Source organism: Schistocerca piceifrons, chromosome 9 (genome assembly GCF_021461385.2).
Source record: "Schistocerca piceifrons isolate TAMUIC-IGC-003096 chromosome 9, iqSchPice1.1, whole genome shotgun sequence".
Classification (NCBI taxonomy): Eukaryota; Metazoa; Arthropoda; class Insecta; order Orthoptera; family Acrididae; genus Schistocerca; species Schistocerca piceifrons.
The window spans coordinates 212,228,202-212,253,335 of NC_060146.1; the positions used below are offsets into that span (position 1 = coordinate 212,228,202).

At 45.9% G+C, this 25,134-nt stretch overlaps 1 protein-coding gene and 1 non-coding gene across 2 annotated transcripts in view; both read left to right on the forward strand.

The window, feature by feature from the left end:
- Window positions 1-2,842: 2,842 nt before the first annotated feature.
- LOC124716873 overlaps window positions 2,843-25,134 on the forward strand; it is a 44,399-nt gene continuing 22,107 nt past the window's right edge. The window contains exons 1-2 of the mRNA XM_047243425.1: window positions 2,843-3,045; window positions 19,546-19,864. Of these exons, the coding sequence (XP_047099381.1) occupies window positions 2,843-3,045; window positions 19,546-19,864 (522 nt within the window). The remainder of the gene's footprint in view (window positions 3,046-19,545; window positions 19,865-25,134) is intronic.
- Window positions 16,912-16,986, forward strand: Trnat-ugu. The gene has a single exon. It is a non-coding gene; the product is annotated as a tRNA-Thr (tRNA).

Genomic DNA, 25,134 nt, shown 5'->3' on the forward strand with positions numbered 1-25,134 from the left:
TTCGCCTGTCTCATACATCTTGCTCACCAGATGGTAGAGTTCTGTCGGGACTGGCTCTCCCAAGGCCGTCAGTAGTTCTAATGGAATGTTGTCTACTCCCGGGGCCTTGTTTCGGCTCTGGTCTCTCAGCGCTTTGTCAAACTCTTCGCGCAGTATCATATCTCCCATTTCATCTTCATCTACATCCGGAAACCAATTCGATACCCTTCTCTCTCTGTCTCTCTCTATCTCTCTCTCTCTCTTTTTTTTTTTTTTTTTTTTTTTTTTTTTTTTTTTTTTTTTTTTTTTTTTTTTGAGTCGGCACTCTCCTTGCTGGTTTGTTGCTGCCCACAACGAAATCTTCTCCTGTGCCAACATCTCCATCTGATGGTAGCATCAGCAACCCATACGCTGACTCATTTTCTCGATATATTCCAGTCTCTGTCCTCCTCCACACATTTTATCCTCTACAGCTCCCTCTAGAACCTTGGAAGTTATTCTCTGATGTCTTAAGAGGTCTCGTGTCATGCTGTCCCTTCTCTTTGTCAGTGTTTTCCTCATGTTACTTTGCTCCCCGATTCTGCGCATGGTCTCGATTTCCTCATTCCTTACCTTATCAGTCCACCTAATTTCCAACATTCGTCTGTAGCATCACATCTCAAACGTTTCTATTCTCTTCTGTTCCGGTTTTCCCACAGTCCATATTTCATTGCCATACAATTCTGCGCTCCAACCGTACATTCTCAGAAATTTCTTCCTCAAATCAAGGCCTATGTTTGATACTAGTAGACTTCTCTTGTCCAGGAATGCCCCTTCTTGCCAGTTCTAGTTTGGTTTTTACATCCGCCTTCCTCCGCCTGTCATGGGTTATTTTGCTGTTTAGGTGGCAGAATTCCTTAACTTAATCTACTTCGTGATCACCAATCCTGATCTTAAGTTTCTCATTGTTCTCATTTCTGGTGCTTCTCATTACTTTCGTCTTTCTTCTGTTTAACCTCATTACATATTCTGTAATCATTATACTGTTCATTCTATTCAGCAGATTGTGTAATTCTTGTCCACCTTCACTGAGGATAGAAATGTCTTCAGCGAATCTTATCGCTGATATCCTTTCACCTAGAATTTCAATCCCACTCCTGAATGTTTCCTTTACCTCCATCACTTCTTCTTCGATGTATATGTCTTACACCCTTCTTAATCGGAGCACTTTGTTCTTGGTCTTATACTCCTGTTATTTCCTCTTGGCACTTGTATGTGTTGTATATTACCCGTGTCTCCCTTCAGCTTACCCCTATTTTGCTCCCAATGTCGAACAACATGCAGATTTTACTTAGACGAACGCTTCGTCCTGATCTACAAAACGTATGGACGTGTCTTGATGTTTCTTTAGTCTTTCATCCATTATCTACCGCAACGTCAGAATTGCCACTCTGGTGTCTTTACCTCTCCTAAGGCCAAACTGATCCTCATCTGACACATCCTCAGTTTTCTTTTCCATTCTTCTGTATATTATTCTTGTCAACAGCTTGGATGGACTAGCTGTTAAGCCTATTGTGCGACGATTCTTGCACTTGTCGGCTCTTGCAATCTTCGGAACTGTGTGGATGATATTTCTCCAAAAGTCAGATGGTATGTCGCCAAACTCATACATTCTACACACCAACGAGAATACTCTGTTTGTTGCCATATCTTCCAATTATTTTAGAAATTCAAATGGAATTTTGTTTATTCCTTCCGTCTTAAATGGTTCAAATGGCTCTGAGCAGTATGGGACTTAACTTCTGAGGTCATCAGTCCCCTAGAACTTAGAACTGCTTAAACCTAACTAACCTAAGGACATCACACATCCACGCCCGAGGCAGGATTCGAACCTGCGACCGTAGCGGTCGCGCAGTTCCAGACTGTAGCGCCTAGAACCGCTCGGTCACTCTGTTCGGCCCTTCCGTCTTATTCCATCTTTCAGTACTCCAAAGCTTTCTTAAGCTCTGATTCTTATACTGGATCCCCTATCTCTTCTAAATCTACTCGTGCCTCTTGTTCTATCACATCAGAAAAAATCTTCCCCCGCAGAGAGACTTTCAATGTACTCCTTCCAGCTACGTGCTCTCTCCTCTGCATTTAATTGTGGAGTTCCCTTTGCACTGTTAATGTTACCACCCTTGCTTTTAATTTCTTCGAAGGTGGTTTTGACTTTTCTATATCCTGAGTCAGTCCTTAGGACAGTTTTTTTTTTAATACATTGTGGGAGTGAACAGTGATCAATGTGTTACAAATATTTACTATCAAAAACAGTCTTGAACACAATTTATTTATTACCGTGACCGGTTTCGACCACTACTGTGGTCATCTTCAGACCAATGAGTAAGAACCTACTTCTGGTGGCAGTGATTTACCACCAGAAGGAGGTTCTTACTCATTGGTCTGAAGATGACCACAGTAGTGGTCGAAACCGGTCACCGTAATAAATAAATTGTGTTCAAGACTGTTTTTGATAGTAAAAAAAAAAAGCATTATTTCTTCGATTTCTTCATATTTATGTACAGGAGATTTTCTGCCTCCCTCTCTCGTGCTCGCGCGAACTCAATGTTGTCTTATTCGGAGAACAGAGGAGGAACAAAGGAAAGTTCCAGACTCCAGAGACCAGCGTAGTGCCGAGAGGCCTGTCAAAATTGCAGCACCGCCGGCGCGTTATCGATCTGACACTTTATGGAGAGCATCGCGGGGCGCAACCGATGGCGACGGGCTGCCATAGCCGGGATGCTGTTGCCATGGCAGCATCGATCGACTGTTACCAGAGGCCGCTGTGGAGGGGCGCCGCTGACCATTCGCGGCCGCCCATTTCGCGAGCGGAATAAAAGAGGTTATGCGATCGCTGGCTGAATGGCCGGGCGCTGAACTGGGGCGCGCTCTGCGCAACAGCGCGGGGACACGGGTCCAGGCCTGCCACGTCACGTCTGCCCACCAATGTTTTCGCCACTCCAACCATTTACGAATACGCCGTGTAGCGGCCAGAGTCTTCACAACCTGTTCATCGTCGCTGCCAACGTCTTACCCATACAAGAAGATGTGAGCAGGAGTGTTTTTGTTACTGTTTTATATGCGTCTACCAAGGAGAAGGACAGGTAATACCGAAAAGTGGATTCTGTCCGACAGGAGCTATTCCTGAGCTACACTGACTGGAACATGAACGAAAGTTGGTAGGAGTGTTTCTGCGTCTGAACGGTGATGTCTCGTCAAATTTCGCACCAGTCGCACAAGAGTGCTATAAACACACACTGTGACGGTCTTGAGAGTTAGGTACCTTTGAGATTTGACACGGTGAGTTGACGTTAGTCGAGAATGCCTATAAGGCGACAACGACGCCACTGTCAACACCCCAAAGACTTCGAATGAGGTCTTGCGACGGGGCTGCGAGAAGCTGGATATTCCTTCTGTACTGAACATGATTGCTGCCAACTGTGGTCACCAAAATGTACAGTCGCAAGAAGACCACCCGCTTGGTGCTATCGTCAGGAAACAACACCGTGCTCGGCATGTGGCTCCGGCGCATCATACTGCCTCTGCAGCAGTAACTTTTCTTACCAGTCAGCACCACAGTGGCACACAGGTAACTTTTACAAATCGGTTACTTCGAGGATAGCTTCGAGCAAGATACTGTCCCGTGCATTCCACTGATCCTAAACACCGCCAATTGTGACTTGAGTGACGTCACGCGAGGCATGTGTATAGTATCCGCAACAGCACTTTTTTATGGGGTGGGGCTGTTAGCCTCACGCCCGACCCCCGACTTGGAGGACCTGGATTTTTTTAGGGTTTACTCCCTGTGGTGTGCGTACTGTAAGACCTTCGGTACACACACCATCAGTTTATTCGACTTGTCGCTCTAACGAAGTAGGCAAGTGTCAGCAATATGCCTCGTGGTCTTATCGTGGCGTGTTTCTCTTCTGCCGTTAGGTCAGACGATAGAAATGCCACTTGCATGCTTAGAGTAGCAGATTGACGGTGACCAACTTTAAACAGAACTTGATTAATTTTCACACACATTTATTAAAATAATAACTATAAAAATTACTTAACTTGCTTCTGGATGCTATTTACAATTGACAATGTGAAGTTCCTTTGGTTTTGGTACGTTAATCTTATTCTCACATATCTCTGATACTTGACAAAAGTGTCTATACATTTATCTTCATGGCTATGTACAGGAATATGATAATCTTATTAGGCGCAGACTGAAACTTGACTATAGGCTGGTACAGACTAATGCAGACTGGCACAGACTGGTGCAAAAAAATGCAGACTGACTAATCGGAGGTCTGTACACTCGTTATATTACCTCGTGCGTTCAGGTATCACTGCGCGAGTGTGATCCGCGAGGAGAAAACATTCTACGTTAGCAGCAATCTCATTGGCTGCGTTACATATTAATACGCGGATCGGCGGAAGCAGAATTTGATCCGTCTCTAAGGCAGCGCCATCTCGTAGTGCGGAGACGGACGAGCGCTGCGCCTGCGCTGTTGTGCTTAGCGGGGCGCGCTCTAGTGGGAAACTTGTGTACGCGCTGACTACGCGGAACTATGTACACAACATTCCCCTAGGAGGGTTGCCTTCCCTACGCCTATAGAGCCCCCCCCCCCCCCTGCCCTACGTTACGACCATATTAAGACCTATAGTAATATATGGATCAGAAGGCTCGGTACTGACGTTAAAAGAGGAGAACTGGTTACTGAGATGGGAAAGAAAGATACTGAGAAGGATTTTTGGAAAGGAAGATGGCTGGGCAGTAAGGACAAATGTAGAACCACAAACACTTCTTTGGACAGATGGATATTGTAGTTAAAATGAAGCAGGGAAGAATAAGATGGGCAAGACATGTACAGAGAATGCCAGAAACTCGGAGTGTCAAAGTTTAAATGGGAAAACCTGACAGGAGAAGGAGAAGAGGTAGACCCAGGAAAAGGTGGCTGAACGATATGGAAGGAGATCTAAAGGCGATGGGAATAAGAAAGTGAAGAAAGAAGGTGATGGACAGAGAAGAATGGAGACAGGTTATACAGGAGGCCAAGGTTCTTCAAGGACTGTAGAGCCATCCAAGAAGAAGAAGAAGAAGAAGAAATTGTGTCAAGCGAGAGTTCATTGAAGATCTGGTGTGTTACCTGATGAAAGTTGGAGCTGCCCTGGTGCCAATGATGGCAGTGTTTTGGTTAGTGGGGCGTTAAGTTGTAGCCCTTCGACCAACCTCTCTGCAGGCTAGACGCACTGGAGGTCCACGAGGAACCATAGTCTGCGGTTGGATTTCGTATGACTGCAGCAGTGCACTCACGGTTATCCCACGCACCCTGACTGCAAATTTGTACATCACTCTGGTTATTCGACCTGTTGTGCTGCCACTCATGAACAGGGGATGTTCTCCAACAGGATAACGCTCTCCCACATACCTTTATTGTAACACAAAGTAACAGAGTGTCGACGAATCGCCTAGGTCTGCACGATCACCAAATCTCTCTGTAATCGAACACATGTGGGACATTATCGGTTGACAACCCCAGCGTCATCCACAAGTAGCATGACCTGTCCCCGTGCTCACCGACCAAGTACAACAGTCATGAAACTCCAACCCCCAAACTGACATTCGGCACCTGTACAACGCAAAGCATGTACGTTTGCATGCTTTCAGTCGACACTCTGACGATTATACCAGTTATTAATGTAGCAGCATTTCACATTCGCAATGGCTTATCTCGCGCTTACACTAACCTGTCAGCCTGAAATGCTAATCATGTAAATGTACCCTACTGTCCATTAAAATTGCTACACCAAGAAGAAATGCAGATGATAAACGGGTATTCATTGCACAAATATATTATACTAGAACTGACATGTGATTACATGTTCCCGCAACTTGGGTGCATAGATCCTGAGAAATCAGTACCCACAACAACCACCTCTGGCCGTAATAACGGCCTTGATACGGCTGGGCATTGAGTCAAACAGACCTTGGATAGCGTGTACAGGTACAGCCTGCCCATGCAGCTTCGACACGATACCACAGTTCATCAACAGTGGTGACTGGCGTATTGTGACGAGCCAGTTGCTCGGCCACCATTGATCAGGCGTTTTCAATTGGCGAGAGATCTGGAGAATGTGCTGGCCAGGGCAGCAGTCGAACATTTTCTGTTCCCAGAAAGGCCCGTACAGGACCTGCAACATGAGGTCGTGCATTATCCTGCTGAAATGTAGGGTTTCGCAGGGATCCAATGTAGGATAGAGCCACGGGTCGTAACACTTCTGAAATGTAACGTCCACTGTTCAAAGTGCCGTCAATGCGAACAAGAGGCGACCGAGGCGTGTAACCAATGGCACCCCATACCATCACGCCGGGTGATACGTCAGTATCACGATGACGAATACACGCTTCCAATGTGCGTTCACCGCAATGTCGTCAAACACAGATGCGACTATCATGATACTGTACACAGAACCTGGATTCATCCGAAAAAATGACGTTTTGCCATTCGTGCACCCAGGTCCGTCGAGGAGTAGACCATCGCAGGCGCTCTTGTCTGTGATGCAGCGTCAAGGGTAACCGCAGCCATGGTGTCCGAGCTAATAGTCCATGCTGCTGCAAACGTCGTCGAACTGTTCGTGCAGATGATTGTTGTCTTGCAGACGTCCCCATCTGTTGACTAATGGACCAAGACGTGGCTGCACGATCCGTTACAGGCATGCGGATAAGATGCCTTTCATCTCGACTGCTAGTGATACGAGGCCGTTGGGATCCAGCACGGCGTTCCATATTACCCTCCTGAACCCACCGATTCCATATTCTGCTAACAGTCATTGGATCTCGACCAACGCGAGCAGCAATGTCGCGATACGATTAACCGCAATCTCGATAGGCTACAATCCGAGCTTTATCAAAGTCGGATACGTGATGGTACGCATTTCTCCTCCTTACACGAGGCATCACAACAACGTTTCACCATGCAGCGCCGGTCAACTGCTGTTTGTGTATGAGAAATCTGTTGGAAACTTTCCTCATGGGAGCACGTTGTAGGTGTCACCACCGGCGCCTACCTTGTGTGAATGCTCTGAAAAGCTAATCATTTGCATATCGCAGCATCTTCTTCCTGTCGGTTAAATTTCGCGTCTGATGTGTGTGTGTTTAAGTGTTCGTTCCTGTGTATGCGTTTTGTTTACGTCGGAGACATGGTTATGCTAAGACATTATGATTTCCTTGGCAGATATTAAATCCAGATCCAAATTTCAGCAACCTCCTCCCTGACCACTCACATTCACACGTGCCTTCAAAATGTCTGAACAGAAACATGAGAGAGAGAGAAAACAGAAACGAGCAATCGTTAGGTTAGGATAATTTACCACGTTAGGTCGGCAACACCGACCTAACAAATAAGAAAAGAGGCACCAACTGATCGAATAGTTTTGTCATAAGTCACTTGATATGTTTCCTGTCTCCTCCAACTAAGCATCGTGAACGCAGTTATGTGCAATCTCAGTTGCAGTCGCATCGTGAACCTCAGGAAATTAATAGTTTGTATTGTCTTTAAGATCTCGTCTTCCACGCATAATCGTCCTAGCTAGCCACACAAGCCGCTGCAGTACTTGGCCCGTGTGGAGACGCGCTACAACCTAGACTTAGCATTCTTTGAATAGCCAATCAAAAGATCAAAAGACGAGTGAGAGAGGGAGACAGAGACCGTGTGTGCGTGTGTGTGTGTGTGTGTGTGTGTCCGCAGAGGCGCTCGCGAACTTGTTCAAGCGACTCACACAAGGCGGATGGTCTTAAGGAGTGAGCGACGAGGTGACGGTCGAAAAACCTCTAAAAACTTTTTATTGCCGAATTCGCATGTATATACATTGAAGAATTATTCCCCAAAATGTTTTGCGCTAACTATAAAATGTGACATTCTGTGAGCGTCTGAAGCCAAGTTGCGCATAACACAAAACGCCATTTCCACGAGTCTTCACCCCTATTTATACCGATTTGAGAAAACCTGATTAGCTGGAGCACTGTTTGGGGCGGTTTCAGTCAAAATATGAACGAGAGTTTGAGTAATCTCATTTGGAGATGCGTTTCAAAAATAACATCCAGCTGAAGCGAAATTGTCAACACGGCTTCATATTTGCCCAGTAGGCCGTACTGCATTAATGCCTGTGGCAGATGCCCTTCGAATCTAAATCGGCGACGAAATACGACGACTCTATAAAGACAGGGACGCCAGGGGCGTTGTGCTCAGCGACGGCTTTCAAGACGAAAATGGGGGCTTATCAGGTCAAAGTAGCAGAAAGCGGCCACCCAACTAGCCGGGGCGACAGTTATTATGGAACAGGCATCGATGCTATCCCGTAAGTTTCAACCTTTGTCCCTTTCTTTATATGATAAATACTTTCCAAACTTTAACACATTGACTGCCACGTGAGTTAAATATAACTCACTGGAAGTGTTCTCTTCGGGCCACGTGTAGTAAATACAACTCACAGACATTTTTCCGTTTAAAGCTCCGTGGTGCAGTTGTAACTCACAGGAGCTTGCTGTGACTCTGTGTTATAGTAGGTTATGGCTCCAGTAACGAATCACGTACGCGACCTACGGTTGTCAAGAGCTCAAGAGTAGTTATTGACATTTGAATTCGTGAGTTATATATAACTCTCATGGCTCAGTCGTATTGGACTTTTCTTCTTTTTGCGATTTATTTATTATTTAGTTTGACATATTACTTACACAGTAGATTGCAAATCACATACAGTTTTATTTACATTCTTCAACTCTAATTGCAACAACAATGAAACTGAAAACTTTGATGTCATTCCACTTTGTTTCTCTAACACCTGTATGCACTGTGCTTTATGAAAAAACACTCTACGCGAAAATATGAGTCACAGGTCTTACATTTCGATGCAGTTTGTTTGCATTTCTTGACAGCTTGGTCTCGTCCAAATTCATTCATTTTTTCGTAGCACACTGTACACATACGTCTGGCTGTGCTCCCATGTACAAATTAGTTTGTTGAGTCAGATATTCTAAAATTTCGTCAGTTACAAAATATTTGAAGAAATCGTATGGTCTCTTGCCTTTGAGAGTTAGTGCAACAGAAGCATTTACACCAGAACTGGAATGAATAAATGTAAAGTTTTTCATATTTTTATACGTAACTGGCGCCCAGACAATCTCATTAGAATTTGATCTAAGCGTGTCATCTTCATCCTCAGAACTTTCTGATATTACGCTTGCTTCAGTTGAACCTGAATCAACTGCAGTAGTTACGGCACTAACACGGTTAGAGGTGCATTGTTGCCTGGTTTTTTTACAGCTGTGAAGTCTGGTTCTTTGACTGAATGTGGACATGAACCTCTTCTTCCTACCTTCACTGATGTGATTTTATCATCAGAACTTCCGGTTTCGCTTCTGGTCTCCTCTGGTAAAAATTCGCCTGAGCTATCACCAAATAAAGACACAGAATATCCATCACTTATGTCCATAACTTCATCTAAAAGCTGCTGTACATGCCTTTGTTCATCTTCATAACTTCTTCCTGACATTTTCTTCTGCCTCAATATCACTTTGTTACGGAGCAAAGAACACTGAATACAGACTGTACCAACAATGCAGGAAAGCAATAATGGAACTGTACACAAATAATGCTGTGGAATGAAAAACTGACAGGAGTACAAACCTAAAATTATTAGTGACATAGCAAATGACACACCTGGTACCTTTACTGGAAGCAGGTTTGGATGGGGTTGGGATTGTTTGGGGAAGGAGACCAGACAGCGAGGTCATCGGTCTCAACGGATTAGGGAAGGATGGGGAAGGAAGTCGGCCGTGCCCTTTCAAAGGAACCATCCCAACATTTGCCTGGAGTGATTCAGGGAAATCACGGAACCGTCTTCCTCCCGAATGGGTACCTTTACTCTGCGGCCGTGTGAATCACATGTAATTCACCCAAAATAATTTCAATAAAGGTACTGAAATGCCATATTTTCACTTTATTTGCACTTAACAAGTTTACTTGGAGCAAACTAAAGCAGGACTATACCATGGCAGTCAATGTGTTAAACTCGTTTGTCTCAAACCCTCTTTTTCGGCATGGCTGCCGTTGCCCACGCTACAATTTTCATCTGATTTTAATGATTTCTGGTCTCCCTTAAAGCAAACAGAATTCTCTTCAGTTCATCCTAGCCGATTTTTTTAATGTTGATATTTAGTATTTTTTCGGCCAAAAAAGAGGGTTACAAAAAATGGCAATTTTTTGACATATTTATAAATTAGGAAATGAGACACTTAAAGTAGTAAAGGAGTTTTGCTATTTGGGGAGCAAAATAACTGATGATGGTCGAAGTAGAGAGGATATAAAATGTAGGCTGGCAATGGCAAGGAAAGCGTTTCTGGAGAAGAGAAATTTGTTAACATCGAGTATAGATTTAAATGTCAGGAAGTCGTTTCTGAAAGTATTTGTATGGAGTGTAGCCATGTATGGAAGTGAAACATGGACGATAAACAGTTTGGACAAGAAGAGGATAGAAGCTTTCGAAATGTGGTGCTACAGAAGATTGCTGAAGATTAAATGGGTAGATCACATAAGTAATGAGGAAGTATTGAATAGGATTGGGGAGAAGAGAAGTTTGTGGCACAACTTGACAAGAAGGAGGGACCGGTTGGTAGGACATGTTCTGAGGCATCAAGGGATCACCAGTTTAGTATTGGAGGCCAGCGTGGAGGGTAAAAATCGTAGAGGGAGACCAAGAGATGAATTCACTAAGCAGATTCAGAAGGATGTAGGTTGCAGTAAGTACTGGGAGATGAAGAAGCTTGCATAGGATAGAGTAGCATGGAGAGGTGCATCAAACCCGTCTCAGGACTGAAGACAACAACAACAACAATAGTTTCACTTTTTTTTCTTTTGCAAATCCCTACGATGAGTTAAAATTACATCTGTAAGGACCAGAGTGATGTGTTAATTTCATGTTCCAAATAAACACAACCGGAGTTACGGCGACAACCGTCGATCTACCTCCTTTCAGAGCTGCCTCGGGAAAATCCCTATTACACAGTGAAAATATTAATATTTTTCAATAAAAAAATACCAATTAAAACTTCAATGTATGCTTTTATCATTGCAGCGAACCTCATTTGTCTGTTGCAGTCCGGTAAGGAGGGTAAAAACCCTGAATGTGAGCAGTAATTTCGTCCGTCACCTTGTCGTTCCCCCTCAACGCCCGTCTCTCTCTCTCTCTCTCCCTTGTCGATCGTTCCAGCTCCAGGGAGACGGCTCTGTGCCGCCTGTCTCTGACTGCCCCGTGTCTGAGCTCCACTCCAGGGCGGAGGGCTTAAGTCATCCGCTGCTCCTGTCCCCTCCAGCTGCGCCCCGCCACGGACAGTCTTAAGCCGTCCGCACACATACGTTGCTTTCGAACGTCAACGTTGAGCGTCGAATGTGGTGCTGGCCGCTGAGGAACCATGCGACTTCGACATGGTGGCGCAGCTAAAAATAGCGCGCCTCCCTTCCGAATGCGAATGCAATATTCCGACTTCTGAGTGAATGGACTACAACAATAGACAGTTTTACGCAGTAATCGATTGTTAGCATTCATCTGTCGGCATTTCAGTTTATTTCATCAGTGAAGTTAGACGTTCCTCTTGCTCGCCTACAAAATGACTTTCTCGACAGAAGAAACAACGGAAACTGTGGATACATATGTGAAAACAGGTTCGATTAAGGAAACTCGCAAAATTTTCGGGCCCAAGTATTCGGACAGAGAACTACCAACAAAGAGGGCAATACGGAGTATGTATCAAATTTGGTGCACCTAAGAATCAGTGCAAAATGTAAAACGGCAAAGAATTCCTTCAGTTGGCACACCAGAAGTTATTGTAGACATTCCCCGAAGAAGTAATCAAAGCTCAGAGAAGTCTACTCGTAAATTGGCCCAACAGGCGCATGTGAGCAGGAGGAGTTGCTAGCAGAAATAGGGAGTCTTAATTTGAAGTCATATCGAGTGACGATTGTGCAGCACTTACAGGAGGTGGCAGTCAGAAACGTGTAGATTACGGTACCTGTCTTTTGAATAACACCAACGATGGTTTTTTACACCCTTTCGACTACGTCATGAGTAATGAAGCATGGTTTCATCTTTCCGACCATATGAATTCACAGAATACGAGGTACCGGGCGACGGAGAACCCAAACATTGTGTGTCAGCAACTACTCCATGATGAAAAAATCGGCGTTTAGCACCTAAGTTACCACTGGAACGAGTACACGATGTCTTCGCTGAGGAACGAACTGTCAGCAAGCATTTATGGCCACCAAGTTCGCCGGACCTAACAACATGAGATTTTTTCCTGTGCGGACACTTGAAGAGCAAGCTGTATGAAACAAATCCACACACAGTACAGAAGCTGAAAGACAACATCAGCCCTCAAGTTGCCGCCGTCTATATCAGAACTTTACGCCGGGTGTATGTGAATAATATGCCTAGACGCGCACAGCTGTGTATCGATGTTGCAGCGGGTCACTTTCAGAATCATGTATAAATGTATTTTTTGCTGTATCTTTCACTGTAAATAAATGGTAAGGTCATTTCAGCTATTCATTTCTGTAATTTCACTGCATTGCTGTTGTACTTACATGGACTTCTCTTATCTGCACCCATAGTATTACAACATTAATGTAATTTACTAACCCTTGTTACAAAATGTAGACACAGAATTTGAAACTGACTACCCCTGTAATCTGCATTTGTGAAGCTATGTTAATTCTGTGTCAAAGTTCATATAGTAGGTGATCCATTATGTGTGTGGATACGTGTGTGTGTGTTTGTGTGTGTGTGTGTGTGTGTGTGTGTGTGTGTGTGTGTGTTCTACATCTCCTGTTAACCCCTAGATCAATTTCAGCCCAACTTGGTACACATAACACTTATTGCCTGGAAAGAAGTATTGGGGGGGGGGGGCGGTGGGGAGGGAGGTTATAAGTACCACATATCTCCAATTGGATTGCAGGTGACATATAAGGTGGAGACAGAGATTAGAGGAAGAAGGACTCAGACAAGACAGATTCACAGAGAAAGGTAGGAGAAGGAGATGAACAGACAGAGGAGGACGACATGGAGAGAGAGGTGCGGGAGGATCAGATGGATGTAGAGAGATGTGACGAGGAGATGAACAGAGAAAGGTGGGGGAGGAGAGGGACAAAGTGAGGATGGAGTAGGAAGTAGAGGGGGAAGGGCAGATGGACAGAGAGATAGGGCGAGAAGGAGCTGCAGAAAGTGAGGGCGGAAGAGGACAGACAGAGAGAGGGGCAGAGGAGATAGGCAGATACAGGACAAACAGAGAGATGGGAGAAGAAGATGGAGAGAGAGGGGAGGAGGAAATAGAGAGAGAGGGAAGGAAGAGATGGACGGAGGCGCGTGGGGGGAGCGGCGGAAGATGAACAGAGCGGCGATGGAGGGGGGAAGAGGGGATGTAGCAGGTGGAGACGTAGAAGGCAGGTGGAAGCTGAAGAAGGCTAGTTGGCAGGTGGAAAAGGATGTCAGGGTGTAGAGGGAGAGGTGTGCAAGATGAAAGAGAGAGGATGTGAGGAAGCGGGGATGAGAGAAGAGAGGCATGCGGAAGAAGGACAGAGTGTGATGAAGCAAATGGAGGAGGAGAGAGAAGCAGAAGAGGAAACCAGGATATCATCATCATCATCATCATCATTTAAGATTGATTATGCCTTTCAGCGTTCAGTCTGGAGCATAGTCCCCCTTATAAAATTCCTCCATGATCCCCTGTTCAGAGCTAACATTGGTGCCTCTTCTGATGTTAAGCCCATTACTTCAAAATCATTCTTAACCGAATCCAGGTACCTTCTCCTTGGTCTACCCCGACTCCTACCCTCTACTGCTGAACCCATGAGTCTCTTGGGTAACCTTGCTTCTCCCATGCGTGTAACATGACCCCACCATCTAAGCCTGTTCGCCCTGACTGCTACATCTATAGAGTTCATTCCCAGTTTCTCTTTGATTTCCTCATTGTGCACACCCTCCTGCCATTGTTCCCATCTAGCTACTTTCACATCCGTAACCTCAACCTTATTGATAGGGTATCCTGGATCCACCCAGCTTTCGCTCCCATACAACAAAGTTGGTCGAAAGATTGAACGGTGCACAGATAACTTAGTCTTGGTACTGACTTCCTTCTTGCAGAAGAGAGTAGATCGTAGCTGAGCGCTCACTGCATTAGCTTTGCCACACCTCGCTTCCAGTTCTTTCACTATGTTGCCATCCTGTGAGAATATGTATCCTAAGTACTTGAAACCGCCCACCTGTTCTAGCTTTGTTCCTGCTGTTTGGCACTCAATCCGTTTATATCTCTTTCCCACTGACATTACTTTCGTTTTGGAGATGCTAATCTTCGTACCATAGTCCTTACATTTCTGATCTAGCTCTGAAATATTACTTTGCAAACTTTCAATAGAATCTGCCATCACAACTAAGTCATCCGGATAGGGAAGACATTAATTTTTCTGCAGATTATTTTGATGAAACCATAGCCAACACGTACCATAATGGAGTTAGATGACACGGCACATTTTAAAAGAATGTGTTGGGTCTAAACAAGGCAGCCTAGACACAATGAGAGGAAGCCGAACGGCACGCGCTAAGCCAAAGCAGGGTGCGTGAGGTCTGAAACAGGATACGTAATGAATGCTATAAAGAAAAGTACGTAGCTTCTGGAATACTTAACTTTAATCCATCCTTTTGGTACATCTGGAGATTGTGGCGATACAAGTGAGACTCTTTAGATACATGCAATGTTACTAATGGCGCCTTGCTAGGTCGTAGCCATTGACTTAGCTGAAGGCTATTCTAACTATTGGCTCGGCTAATGAGCAATGCTTCGTCCATGTAGTAGCTAGTAAAGTGGGCTGTACAACTGGGGCGAGCCTAGTCCGTATCTCGAGACCTGCCTTGTGGTGGCGCTCGGTCTGCGATCACTGACAGTGGCGACACGCGGGTCCGACATGTACTAATGGACCGCGGCCGATTTAAAGCTACCACCTAGCAAGTGTGGTGTCTGGCGGTGACACCACAGAATGAAGTGCAGTTTACCTTTTACTTGCGTTGTTCAGTGTGTCAACCAGGTCGGGAGAATGTGCACTACAGCTAGCAAATATTTTTTGTCGGCGTTTTTCGGAAGCAAAAACCATGCTGCACGGCTGAATACCGTTGATAAATTCAGTAGACTCTCTGGAGTCGTATGGTTTAAAACGACAGAGACTCAGCCGTATACGCGTGTAATGTAAGTGGCCGACGTGCACGCATCCGAAGCGACGGGTAAAAAGCTAAAAATTCGACTGAAATCCGCGGCGCGCTTGATTCTGGAAGCACGCCGGCTTCGGGACGCAGTTTGACGACCACTGCCCTTCGCAGTAACGTTTAACGCGACTGGGTTACGTGAAGTGGCCGCGCTGTGCGACTGGGTTCCTCGCAAATGCATCAAATGCTCTGTGCAATGCGAGACGTCTTGTGCCGTCTGTAGGGGCACTGCTCCCTAACACTGTGCCAGCTGCTCACGAGACTCGATGAGGTGTGCCCACCGAGCTCCGCCGCAGAGTTTCGTTGCCTTTCGAGACTTCTCTTGGGAAGGGGTGGACGGGTCAAGTTAAAGTTTACGTCACATAATAACAGCTACGGTCCCTTGGCGGTATAATGGTTCAATGGTTCAAATGGCTCTGAGCACCATGGGACTTAACATCTATGGTCATCAGTCCCCTAGAACTCAGAACTACTTAAACCTAACTAACCTAAGGACATCACACAACACCCAGTCATCACGAGGCAGAGAAAATCCCTGACCCCGCCGGGAATCGAACCCGGGAACCCGGGCGTGGGAAGCGAGAACGCTACCGCACGACCACGAGCTGCGGACACGGTATAATGAAAATTAGCTTCTCTAAGTCATTGGAATCAAAAGATACGGCCATTTATGTCAAAGAGTTTGATACAAACTCACTCATCGAAATCTATAGGGTACTTCTCCTTGACGCATAATCATGAAATTTGGCAAGAAACAACGTTTCGCAGTACAAGCAAAGGTGAAAAAAATGAGAAAATAGTTAATTATTAATTATATCACACGAGAAAATATTTTTTGTGTTATTTCTTGTCCGACTTTAAACCTGAAGACGGGCCACTGTGGCCGAGCGGTTCTAGGCGCTTCAGTCCGGAACCGCGCTGCTGCTAGGTCGCAGGTTCGAATCCTGCCTCGGGCGTGGTTGTGTGTGATGTCCTTAGATTAGTTAGGTTTAAGTACTTCTAAGTCTAGGGGACTGATGACCTCAGATGTTAAGTCCCATAGTGCTCAGAGCCATTTGAGGCTTTTTTAAATTTTTTTGAAACTTGAAATTAAATATTTTCGCAGGTCTTGGAATCCCTGAAAAGCGGCATTTGAAGCTGACTGTGGAACGAGTCTACTGCCGCCAACATACATTGCGCGGAAGGACCACGAAGATAAGATACCGGACAATAAGGCTGATACGGAGGCATATAGACTGTCGTTTTTCCCTCGGTCAATGTGCGAGTGGAACAGGAAAGGAGATATATGTGAAGACAGTAACTTGTTCTCGAAAGAACAGTTACTGTTGGTGAACGTGCAGCTTTTCCCTGGAATAAATGATGACTAACTAACAACCTCAGCTGCCGACAGGTGCTGTTGATATACCTCGATGTGAACAGCTGAAAATGTGAGCCCCGACCGGGACTCGAACCCGGGATATCCTGCTTACATGGCAGACGCTCTATCCATCTGAGCCACCGAGGACACAGATGAATAGCGCGACAATACATATGTAGAATTGTGGACGGTTGGGAATGTGAGTCTCACGGGGAGCGTGCAAGGGATAAGTCCCTGCAGTCGCGCTATTCATCTGTGCCCTCGGTGGCTCACATGGATAGAGCGTCTGCCATGTATGCAGGAGATCCCGGGTTCGAGTCCCGGTCGGGGCACACATTTTCAGCTGTCCACATCGAGGTATATCAACAACACCTGTCGGCGGCTGCGGTTGTTGGTTAGTCATCATTTATTCCAGGAAAGGAAATGACTAGTATTGACCCAAGGTACCCTCCGCCACGCACCTTGCAATGGCTTGCGGAGTATCTATGTAGATGTAGGTGTAGGTGTAGATCGACAGATTGCCAGTATCACTGTCGATAGGAGGTTAAAAGAGGATCACTGTCTACACACCCAAGTAAGTTTGTACCGAAACCTCAGTTTGCGAGTCTTACTCGGATCTGGATAATTTTTTACTTATATAAACGCGTGTGATCTGTGATGTCGATAAGTACACTACTAGCCATTAAAACTGCTACACCAAGAAGAAATGCAGATGATAAACGGGTATTCATTGGACAAATATATTATACTAGAGCTGACATGCGATTACATTTTCACGCAGTTTGGGTGCATACATCCTGAGAAATCAGTACCCAGAACAACCACCCCTGGCCGTAATAACGGACTTGATACGCCTGGGCATTGAGTCAAATAGAGCTTGGATGGCGTATACAGGTACAGCTGCCCATGCAGTTTCAACACGATACCACAGTTCATCAAGAGTAGTGACTGGCATATTGTGTCGAGCCAGTTGCTCGGTCACCATTCACCAGACGTTTTCAATTGGTGAGAGATGTGGAGAATGTGCTGGCCAGGGCAGCAGTCCAACATTTTCTGTATCCAGAAACGCCCGTACAGGACCTGCAACATGCAGTCGTGCATTATCCTGCTGAAATGTAGGGTATCGCAGGGATCGAATGAACGGTAGAGCCAGGGGTCGTAACACTTCTGAAATGTAACGGCCACTGTCCAAAGTGCCGTCAATGCGAACAAGAGGTGACCGAGACGTGTAACCAATGGCACCCCATACCATCACGCCGGGCCATACGCCAGTATGGCGATGACGAATACATGCTTTCAATCTGCGTTCACCGCGATGGCGCCAAGCACGGATGCGACCATCATGACGCTGTAAACAGATCCTGGATTCATTTGGAAAAACGACGTTTTGCCATTCGTGCACCCAGGTTCGTCGTCGAGTACACCATCGCAGGCGCTCCTGTCTATGATGCAGCGTCAAGGGTAACCGCAGCTATGGTCTTCGAGCTGATAGTCCGTGCTGCTGCAAACGTCGTCGAACTGTTCGTGCAGATGGTTGTTGTCTTGGAAACGTCCCCATCTGTTGACTCAGGGATCGAGAAGTGGCTGCACGATCCGCTACAGCCATGCGGATAAGATGCCCGTCATCTCGACTGCTAGTGATACGAGGCCGTAGGGATCCAGCACGGCGTTCCGTATTACCCTCCTGAACGCACCGATTCCATATTCTGCTAACAGTCATTGGATCTCGACCAACGCGAGCAGCAATGTCGCGATACGATAAACCGCAATCGCGATAGGCTACCATCCGACCTTTATCAAAGTCGGAAACGTGATGGTACGCATTTCTCCTCCTTACACGAGGCATCACAACAACGTTTCACCAGGCAACGTCGGTCAACTGCTGTTTGTGTGTGAGAAATCGGCTGGAAACTTTCCTCATGTCAGCACGTTGTAGGTGTCGCCACCGGCGCCAACCTTGTGTGAATGCTCTGAAAAGCTAATCATCTGCATATCACAGCATCTTCTTCCTGTCGGCTAAATTTCTAGTCTATAGCACGTCATCTTCGTGGTGTAGCAATTTTAATGGGCAATAGTGTATAACGTAAATGGTAGATATATTTTCATTTTCAACACAGTACCGAAAGGGAATTACATGCGATAAAAATAATAAGAAATTAGCACTTGAGAAATGAGTCATCAGACACGAATACCACAACAGGCAAAAAAATAACGAGAAAATTGGCAAAAAAATAAAACCAACATTGACGTAAATTAAAATTGAATTTGGCAAAGAATAACACCTTAATTCGCCAAAAATAACACCGAAACTGACCATAAAATAAAACGATTTTTCGTGTCACCTTGACAATAACGCATAAATATCGCTTGGCCAATGGCTACGTCACATTATGCTAGGAGTCAACATTTCATTGGTAGTGGAGTAGCAGAGTCCTGTCAGCAAAATTTTGATTCTTGTACGAAATGGTTCAAATGGCTCTGAGCACTATGGGACCTAACTTCTAAGGTCATCATTCCCCTAGAACTTAGAACTACTTAAACCTAACTAACCTAAGGACATCAGGCAGGATTCGAACCTGCGACCGTAGCGGTCGCGCGGTTCCGGATTGTAGCGCCTAGAACCGCTCGGCCAGATTCTTGTACGTTTCTAGGCAACCGACACATAAGCAGTAGTTGTAACCTACTGGTAATGGTTAGGCAGGGGAATCCGGCATAGCCAATAAACAGTTTTGTGACCACTGACGGAAACTTCGTAGTGACCAAGGTCTGGCGCTCCAGATTCTGCACGGGCACAGTTGCTGCTGGACTACCTGCGGACTCGTCTCGAGTGGAGTTCGCCAGGCCGCTTCGAGAGTCGCCCATTAGCGCCCCCGAAAAGATAATTGCCCCAGATGGAAAGGGCCCACCGCAATTGGGCAACGCGTCGGCGGCCCCTTCCTGGACTGTCGTAACGCGCGCTGGAGGAAAGCTAACGAGCGTGGTTCCGGTGCGCTCGGCCGTACCATCCGCGCCGTGGACTCTCCAGACAGAGGCTCCAGTGTGTGGGAGGGAGAGAGCTGCGGGCGGCCGCCGGGTGCTTGGCACCAACCGGGCTATAAAGGGGCTCTCCAGCGCTGGAGCGACACACTCCAGCACGGGCCACACTCCGCACGCTCCGCAGACCAGCTCGGCCGCTCGACCAACCCAACCATGAACGGTCTCTTGGCACTGGTGAGTACTTGCGTATTGCGTCCTCCTGTAGTTCAAAGCACCAAATCATCTGTTGGTTGCGAGGCGGGCAGACACCAATACACCCCTCCGTGGGTCTTCTCTGGTGACGATATTATTCAGCAATACTGGCCCGTGTTTTGATCAGAACCGAAGTGGAATCTTCCTGTACGTCCGTCAGGGATCTGAAGATGACGTACTAAATCGCTGAAACTGGTAGTTTGGAAACTAGACGGCTGAAAGGTTTTTTAATTTGACGTCCTGTATCGAACGGCCGAGTCCCGCAACCATCTCTGAAGAGAAGGACATACAGGGTCTCATACATTGGGTTCTACAAGGTGGTTCAGCCGCCCTCGCATCTGGGTGTTATGCAACCTGTGACGCCTTCAAACAATATGCGCAAGATTTTCATATTCCGTTGCTCGCAATGCCCAAACTATTTTACTCCCACAGAATAAAATGAACGGGACCTTTTTTTGTAGCGAATTTTGTACTGGGAAACGTTTTCACTGGAAGCCACGGTTTTCAAGTCATTCGAGAAAAACGCTTTTGAAGGTCACTTTGTACGATTTCCTTCAACAATTCGAAAACTACGGCCTCTAATGAAAACGCATGTTGGTATAAAATTTAACTATATAAAATGTCCCACAAAAAGGACCCAGTTATTTTTTCTGCAGGACTAATAGGCAGGGCGTAGAGAGCGAGAAAATATGAAAATCTTTCGTGTTGTATTTGAAGGTGTTGCAGGGTGCGTTAAAACCCAGTGGAGGAGGCAAGAGAATCATCCACTATAAGTCTGCATCTAAACCCATGCACCGTAAGTCACTGCGAAGTGCATGGCAGGGAGTACTTTTCATTGCACCGCATAACGCAATTTATCCTCATTCCATTCGCGTGCTGATCACAGGAAGTCCTGCGGGCGTCATTTCAGAAGTTCTGCACACTGTAAGATTGAAGAAAATAATTATTTTCAGAATACCTGTACAGGCATTAAATGTAATCTCCATTGTTGCTTATGACAGCTTCCCAAAGTTATGACAACTTCCGTATTTCCGAATAGGGCAGCGTTATTGTTGAACTGTCTGATTACTCGCGTCACCTCACTAGAAAAAAAAATGGCTCAAATGGCTCTGAGCACTATGGGACTTAACATCTACGGTCATCAGTCCCCTAGAACTTAGAACTACTTAAACCTAACTAACCTAAAGACATCACACAACACCCAGTCTCACGAGGCAGAGAAAATCCCTGACCCCGCCGGGTATCGAACCCGGGAACGCGGGCGCGGGAAGCGAGAACGCTACCGCACACCTCACTAGAAGTTTCATCAGTTGTGTCAAAACGTTTTCCACTTAGTTGTTCCCTCAATTCCGGAAACAAATCAAAGTCTAGTGGACTTATATCAAGAATGTATGGTGAGTGGGGAAGTATTTGCTACCCATATTTGTCGAGCGTTTCTTTCACTGGTAGGGGAATAAGTGGTCTTGCATTAAGGTGCAAAATGAGGATATCAGGTGCAAGCATGTGAGGCCTTCTTTGGCGAATTTTCGGGCTCAAAACATTTTGGAGAAACAGCTTGTAGCACGCACTTGCTACAGACGTCCCCTAGGGCACTGTATCAGCTAATCGCGTTCTCGCTTCCCGAGCACGGGGTCTCGGTTTCGATTCCCGGCGGGGTCAGCGATTTACACCTGCCTCGAGATGATTGGGTGTTTGCGTTGTCCTCATCATTTCATCATGATTCCTGATAGTGGCGAGTTTGGACTGAGCAAAGGTTGGGAGTTTGTACGGGCGCTGATAACTGCGCAGTTGAGCGCCCCACAAACCAAACATCATCATCATCATTATCATCATCTACATCTACATCTACATCCACACTCCGCAAGCCACCTGACGGTGTGTGGCGGAGGGTACCCTGAGTACCTCTATCGGTTGTCCCTTCTATTCCAGTCTCGTGTTGTTTGTGGAAATAAAGATTGTCGGTATGCTTCTGTGTGGGCTCTAATCTCTCTGATTTTGTCCTCATGGTCTCTTCGCGAGATATACGTAGGAGGGAGCAATATACTGCTTGACTCTTCGGTGAAGGTATGTTCTCGAAACTTCAACAAAAGCCCGTACCGAGCTACTGAGCATCTCTCCTGCAGAGTCTTCCACTGGAGTTTATCTATCATCTCCGTAACGCTTTCGCGATTACTAAATGATCCTGTAACGAAGCGCGTTGCTCTCCGTTGGATCTTCTCTATCTCTTCTATCAACCCTATCTGGTACGGATCCCACACTGCTGAGCAGTATTCAAGCAGCGGGCGAACAAGCGTACTGTAACCTACTTCCTTTGTTTTCGTGTTGCATTTCCTTAGGATTCTTCCAATGAATCTCAGTGTGGCATCTGCTTTACCGACGATCAACTTTATATGATCATTCCATTTTAAATCACTCCTAATGCGTACTCCCAGATAATTTATGGAATGAACTGCTTCCAGTTGCTGACCTGCTATATTGTAGCTAAATGATAAGGGATCTTTCTTTCTATGTATTCGCAGCACATTACACTTGTCTACATTGAGATTCACTTGCCATTCCCTGCACCACGCGTCAATTCGCTGCAGATCCTCCTGCATTTCAGTACAATTTTCCATTCTTACAACCTCTCGATACACCATAGCATCATCTGCAAAAAGCCTCAGTGAACTTCCGATGTCATCCACAAGGTCATTTATGTATATTGTGAATAGCAACGGTCCTACGACACTCCCCTGCGGCACACCCGAAATCACTCTTACTTTGGAAGACTTCTCTCCGTTGAGAATGACATGCTGCGTTCTCTTATCTAGGAACTCTTCAATCCAATTGGACTGTTAGTCCATATGCTCTTAGTTTATTCATTAAACGACTGTGGGGAACTGTATCGAACGCCTTGCGGATGTCAAGAAACACGGCATCTACCTGTGAACCCGTGTCTATGGCCCTCTGAGTGTCGTGGACGAATAGCGCGAGCTGGGTTTCACACGATCGCCTTTTTCGAAACCCATGCTCATTCCTACAGAGTAGATTTCTAGTCTCCAGAAAAGTCTATCAGCTAAGACTCCACTCATACACACATAAAGGTCATCATCACTTTCACCTTCGATTGTTCGCATGGAGAGTTGATACTTTTTCATTGTGCTGACCGAGTCTTCAGTTCTGGCCCAAAAAGTTAGTACCCAGGTTCCAAGCGCAGCAAACCTTTCCAGAAACTGTCCTCCTTCTGTTCGATAACGTTGAAGTAGTTCTTGTGCGATTCTCCTGCGACCTGCTTCCTGCTCTTCACTGGGACTGTTTGGAACCCATTTGGCAGCAATTTTTCTCATTTTTAACGTTTCAGTTATGATTCTCTAACCTGAAGTGACACGCATCCTGCCCTTTTATGGAATTTCGTCACTTGTGTTTCGTCGATCCTGTCCCGAACTGTCATTAACAATAACCTGAGAGGCGTAGTCTGTTGCAGTTGATGGCCTTCCAGTTCTTGGGTCGACCTCAGTGCTTACCCGACCTTCACGGATACAAGCAGACCAGCGTGATACTGTGCTACGATCCGCTACACTGTTCGCACGCAACTCTCTCTAAGCATTCTAAATTCCCCTTGGGTTCCTTCGACGCAGCGATTCGATTTTGATGTAGGAAGTGTGGTCAGTACGTGGAATACGGTTTCAGCTTTATGCTGGTTGATTTACTTGCCGCTTCCTCTGGGTTTTAATGCATCCTGAAACACCTTCAAAAACCACACGAAAAATTTTCACATTTTCTCGCTCTCTACGTGCTACGTATTAGCCGTACAGAAAAAAATAAATGGGACCATTTTGTAAGAAATTTTATGCAGTTAAATTTTATACCGGGATGCGTTTTGATTAGAGGCCGTAGTTGTGAAATTGAGCCGGCCGGGGTGGCTGAGCGGTTCTGGGCGCTACAGTCTGGAACCGCGCGACCGCTACGTTCGCAGGTTCGAATCCTACCTCGGGCATGGATGTGTGTGCTGTCCTTAGGTTAGTTAGGTTTAAGTAGTTCTAAGTTCTAGAGGACTGACGACCTTAGAAGTTAAGTCCCATAGTGCTCAGAGCCATTTGATTTTTGTGAAATTGAATTACTCACGACATAGTCAGGAGAACCAGCAAACACATGTACGACCATCACGCCTGAAGTCTCACTGACAATCAACACGAATTTCAACCTGACCAGGCCACCATAAAGATCGTGCATGCACAGTATGCAGTACTTTTGAAATGGTCCTCGTGAAAATGCCTTTTCTCCCGCTGCAGTTAGTCTAATCTTGTTTCTGCAGACCCTGTTGAATACATTCGCCACTGAAAACATTAGTCACCCTCTTAAAATACGGCTTTTTAGCGCTGTTAGCAAGTGGACCTGTGACTCCCCGTTGCTGAGGTAATGCATCGCAGTGGAACGGTGTGTATATGTCCCGATTGACTGTATGAAATGAATGCAGTAAGATTGTTTGATGAAGAGACGCGACACAGTGTTTAAGGACGTCTCCATGATCACATCTTGATGGAAACAGCCTGATCTGTTGATGTGTCAACGTGGACCATCCAATGCGTATACAAGCAATTGTGGGCCACCACGCAATGTGTGTACAAGGTGTGTCTCCTAAGAGCCGTCAGGCGCATTTTCCCTGGTGTTTCGCCGGCTTTTTTTTTTTTTAACAGTGTGTCCCTGGAGTCAGCCGAACCAACGTCTCCCATGCGACGCCTGCAGAAAGGTTAGGTTTTACTGATCGGCGACTCCATGGAGTGTTCTGTGCACCACGACCAAATATTGGATAAAATTGGAAGGAGAATCAGCATTGGTCGTTTTTTTTTGTTTTATCATCCGCAAAATCGATTTTCGGTCACTTAGTGACCATCCTCAGTGCTAGAAGTTAAAAATTTCACATAACGATCAGAGAGTATAAAACAGAAAATCACAACTACACCTGTGTATGAACATAACAGTTGGTAGGAACATACCTGTAACATACAATTAAAATTGGTAGGCACTGGTATCAACAAGCTTAGAGCGATCACATAAACTGAGGCCGCTGTTTACATGCACCTGTTCGAAATGGTTCAAATGGCTCTGAGCACTATGCGACGTAACTTCGAGGTCATCAGTCGCCTAGAACTTAGAACTAATTAAACCTAACTAACCTAAGGACATCACACACATCCATGCCCGAGGCAGGATTCGAACCTGGGACCGTAGCGGTCGCGCGGTTCCAGACTGACGCGCCTAGAACCGCACGG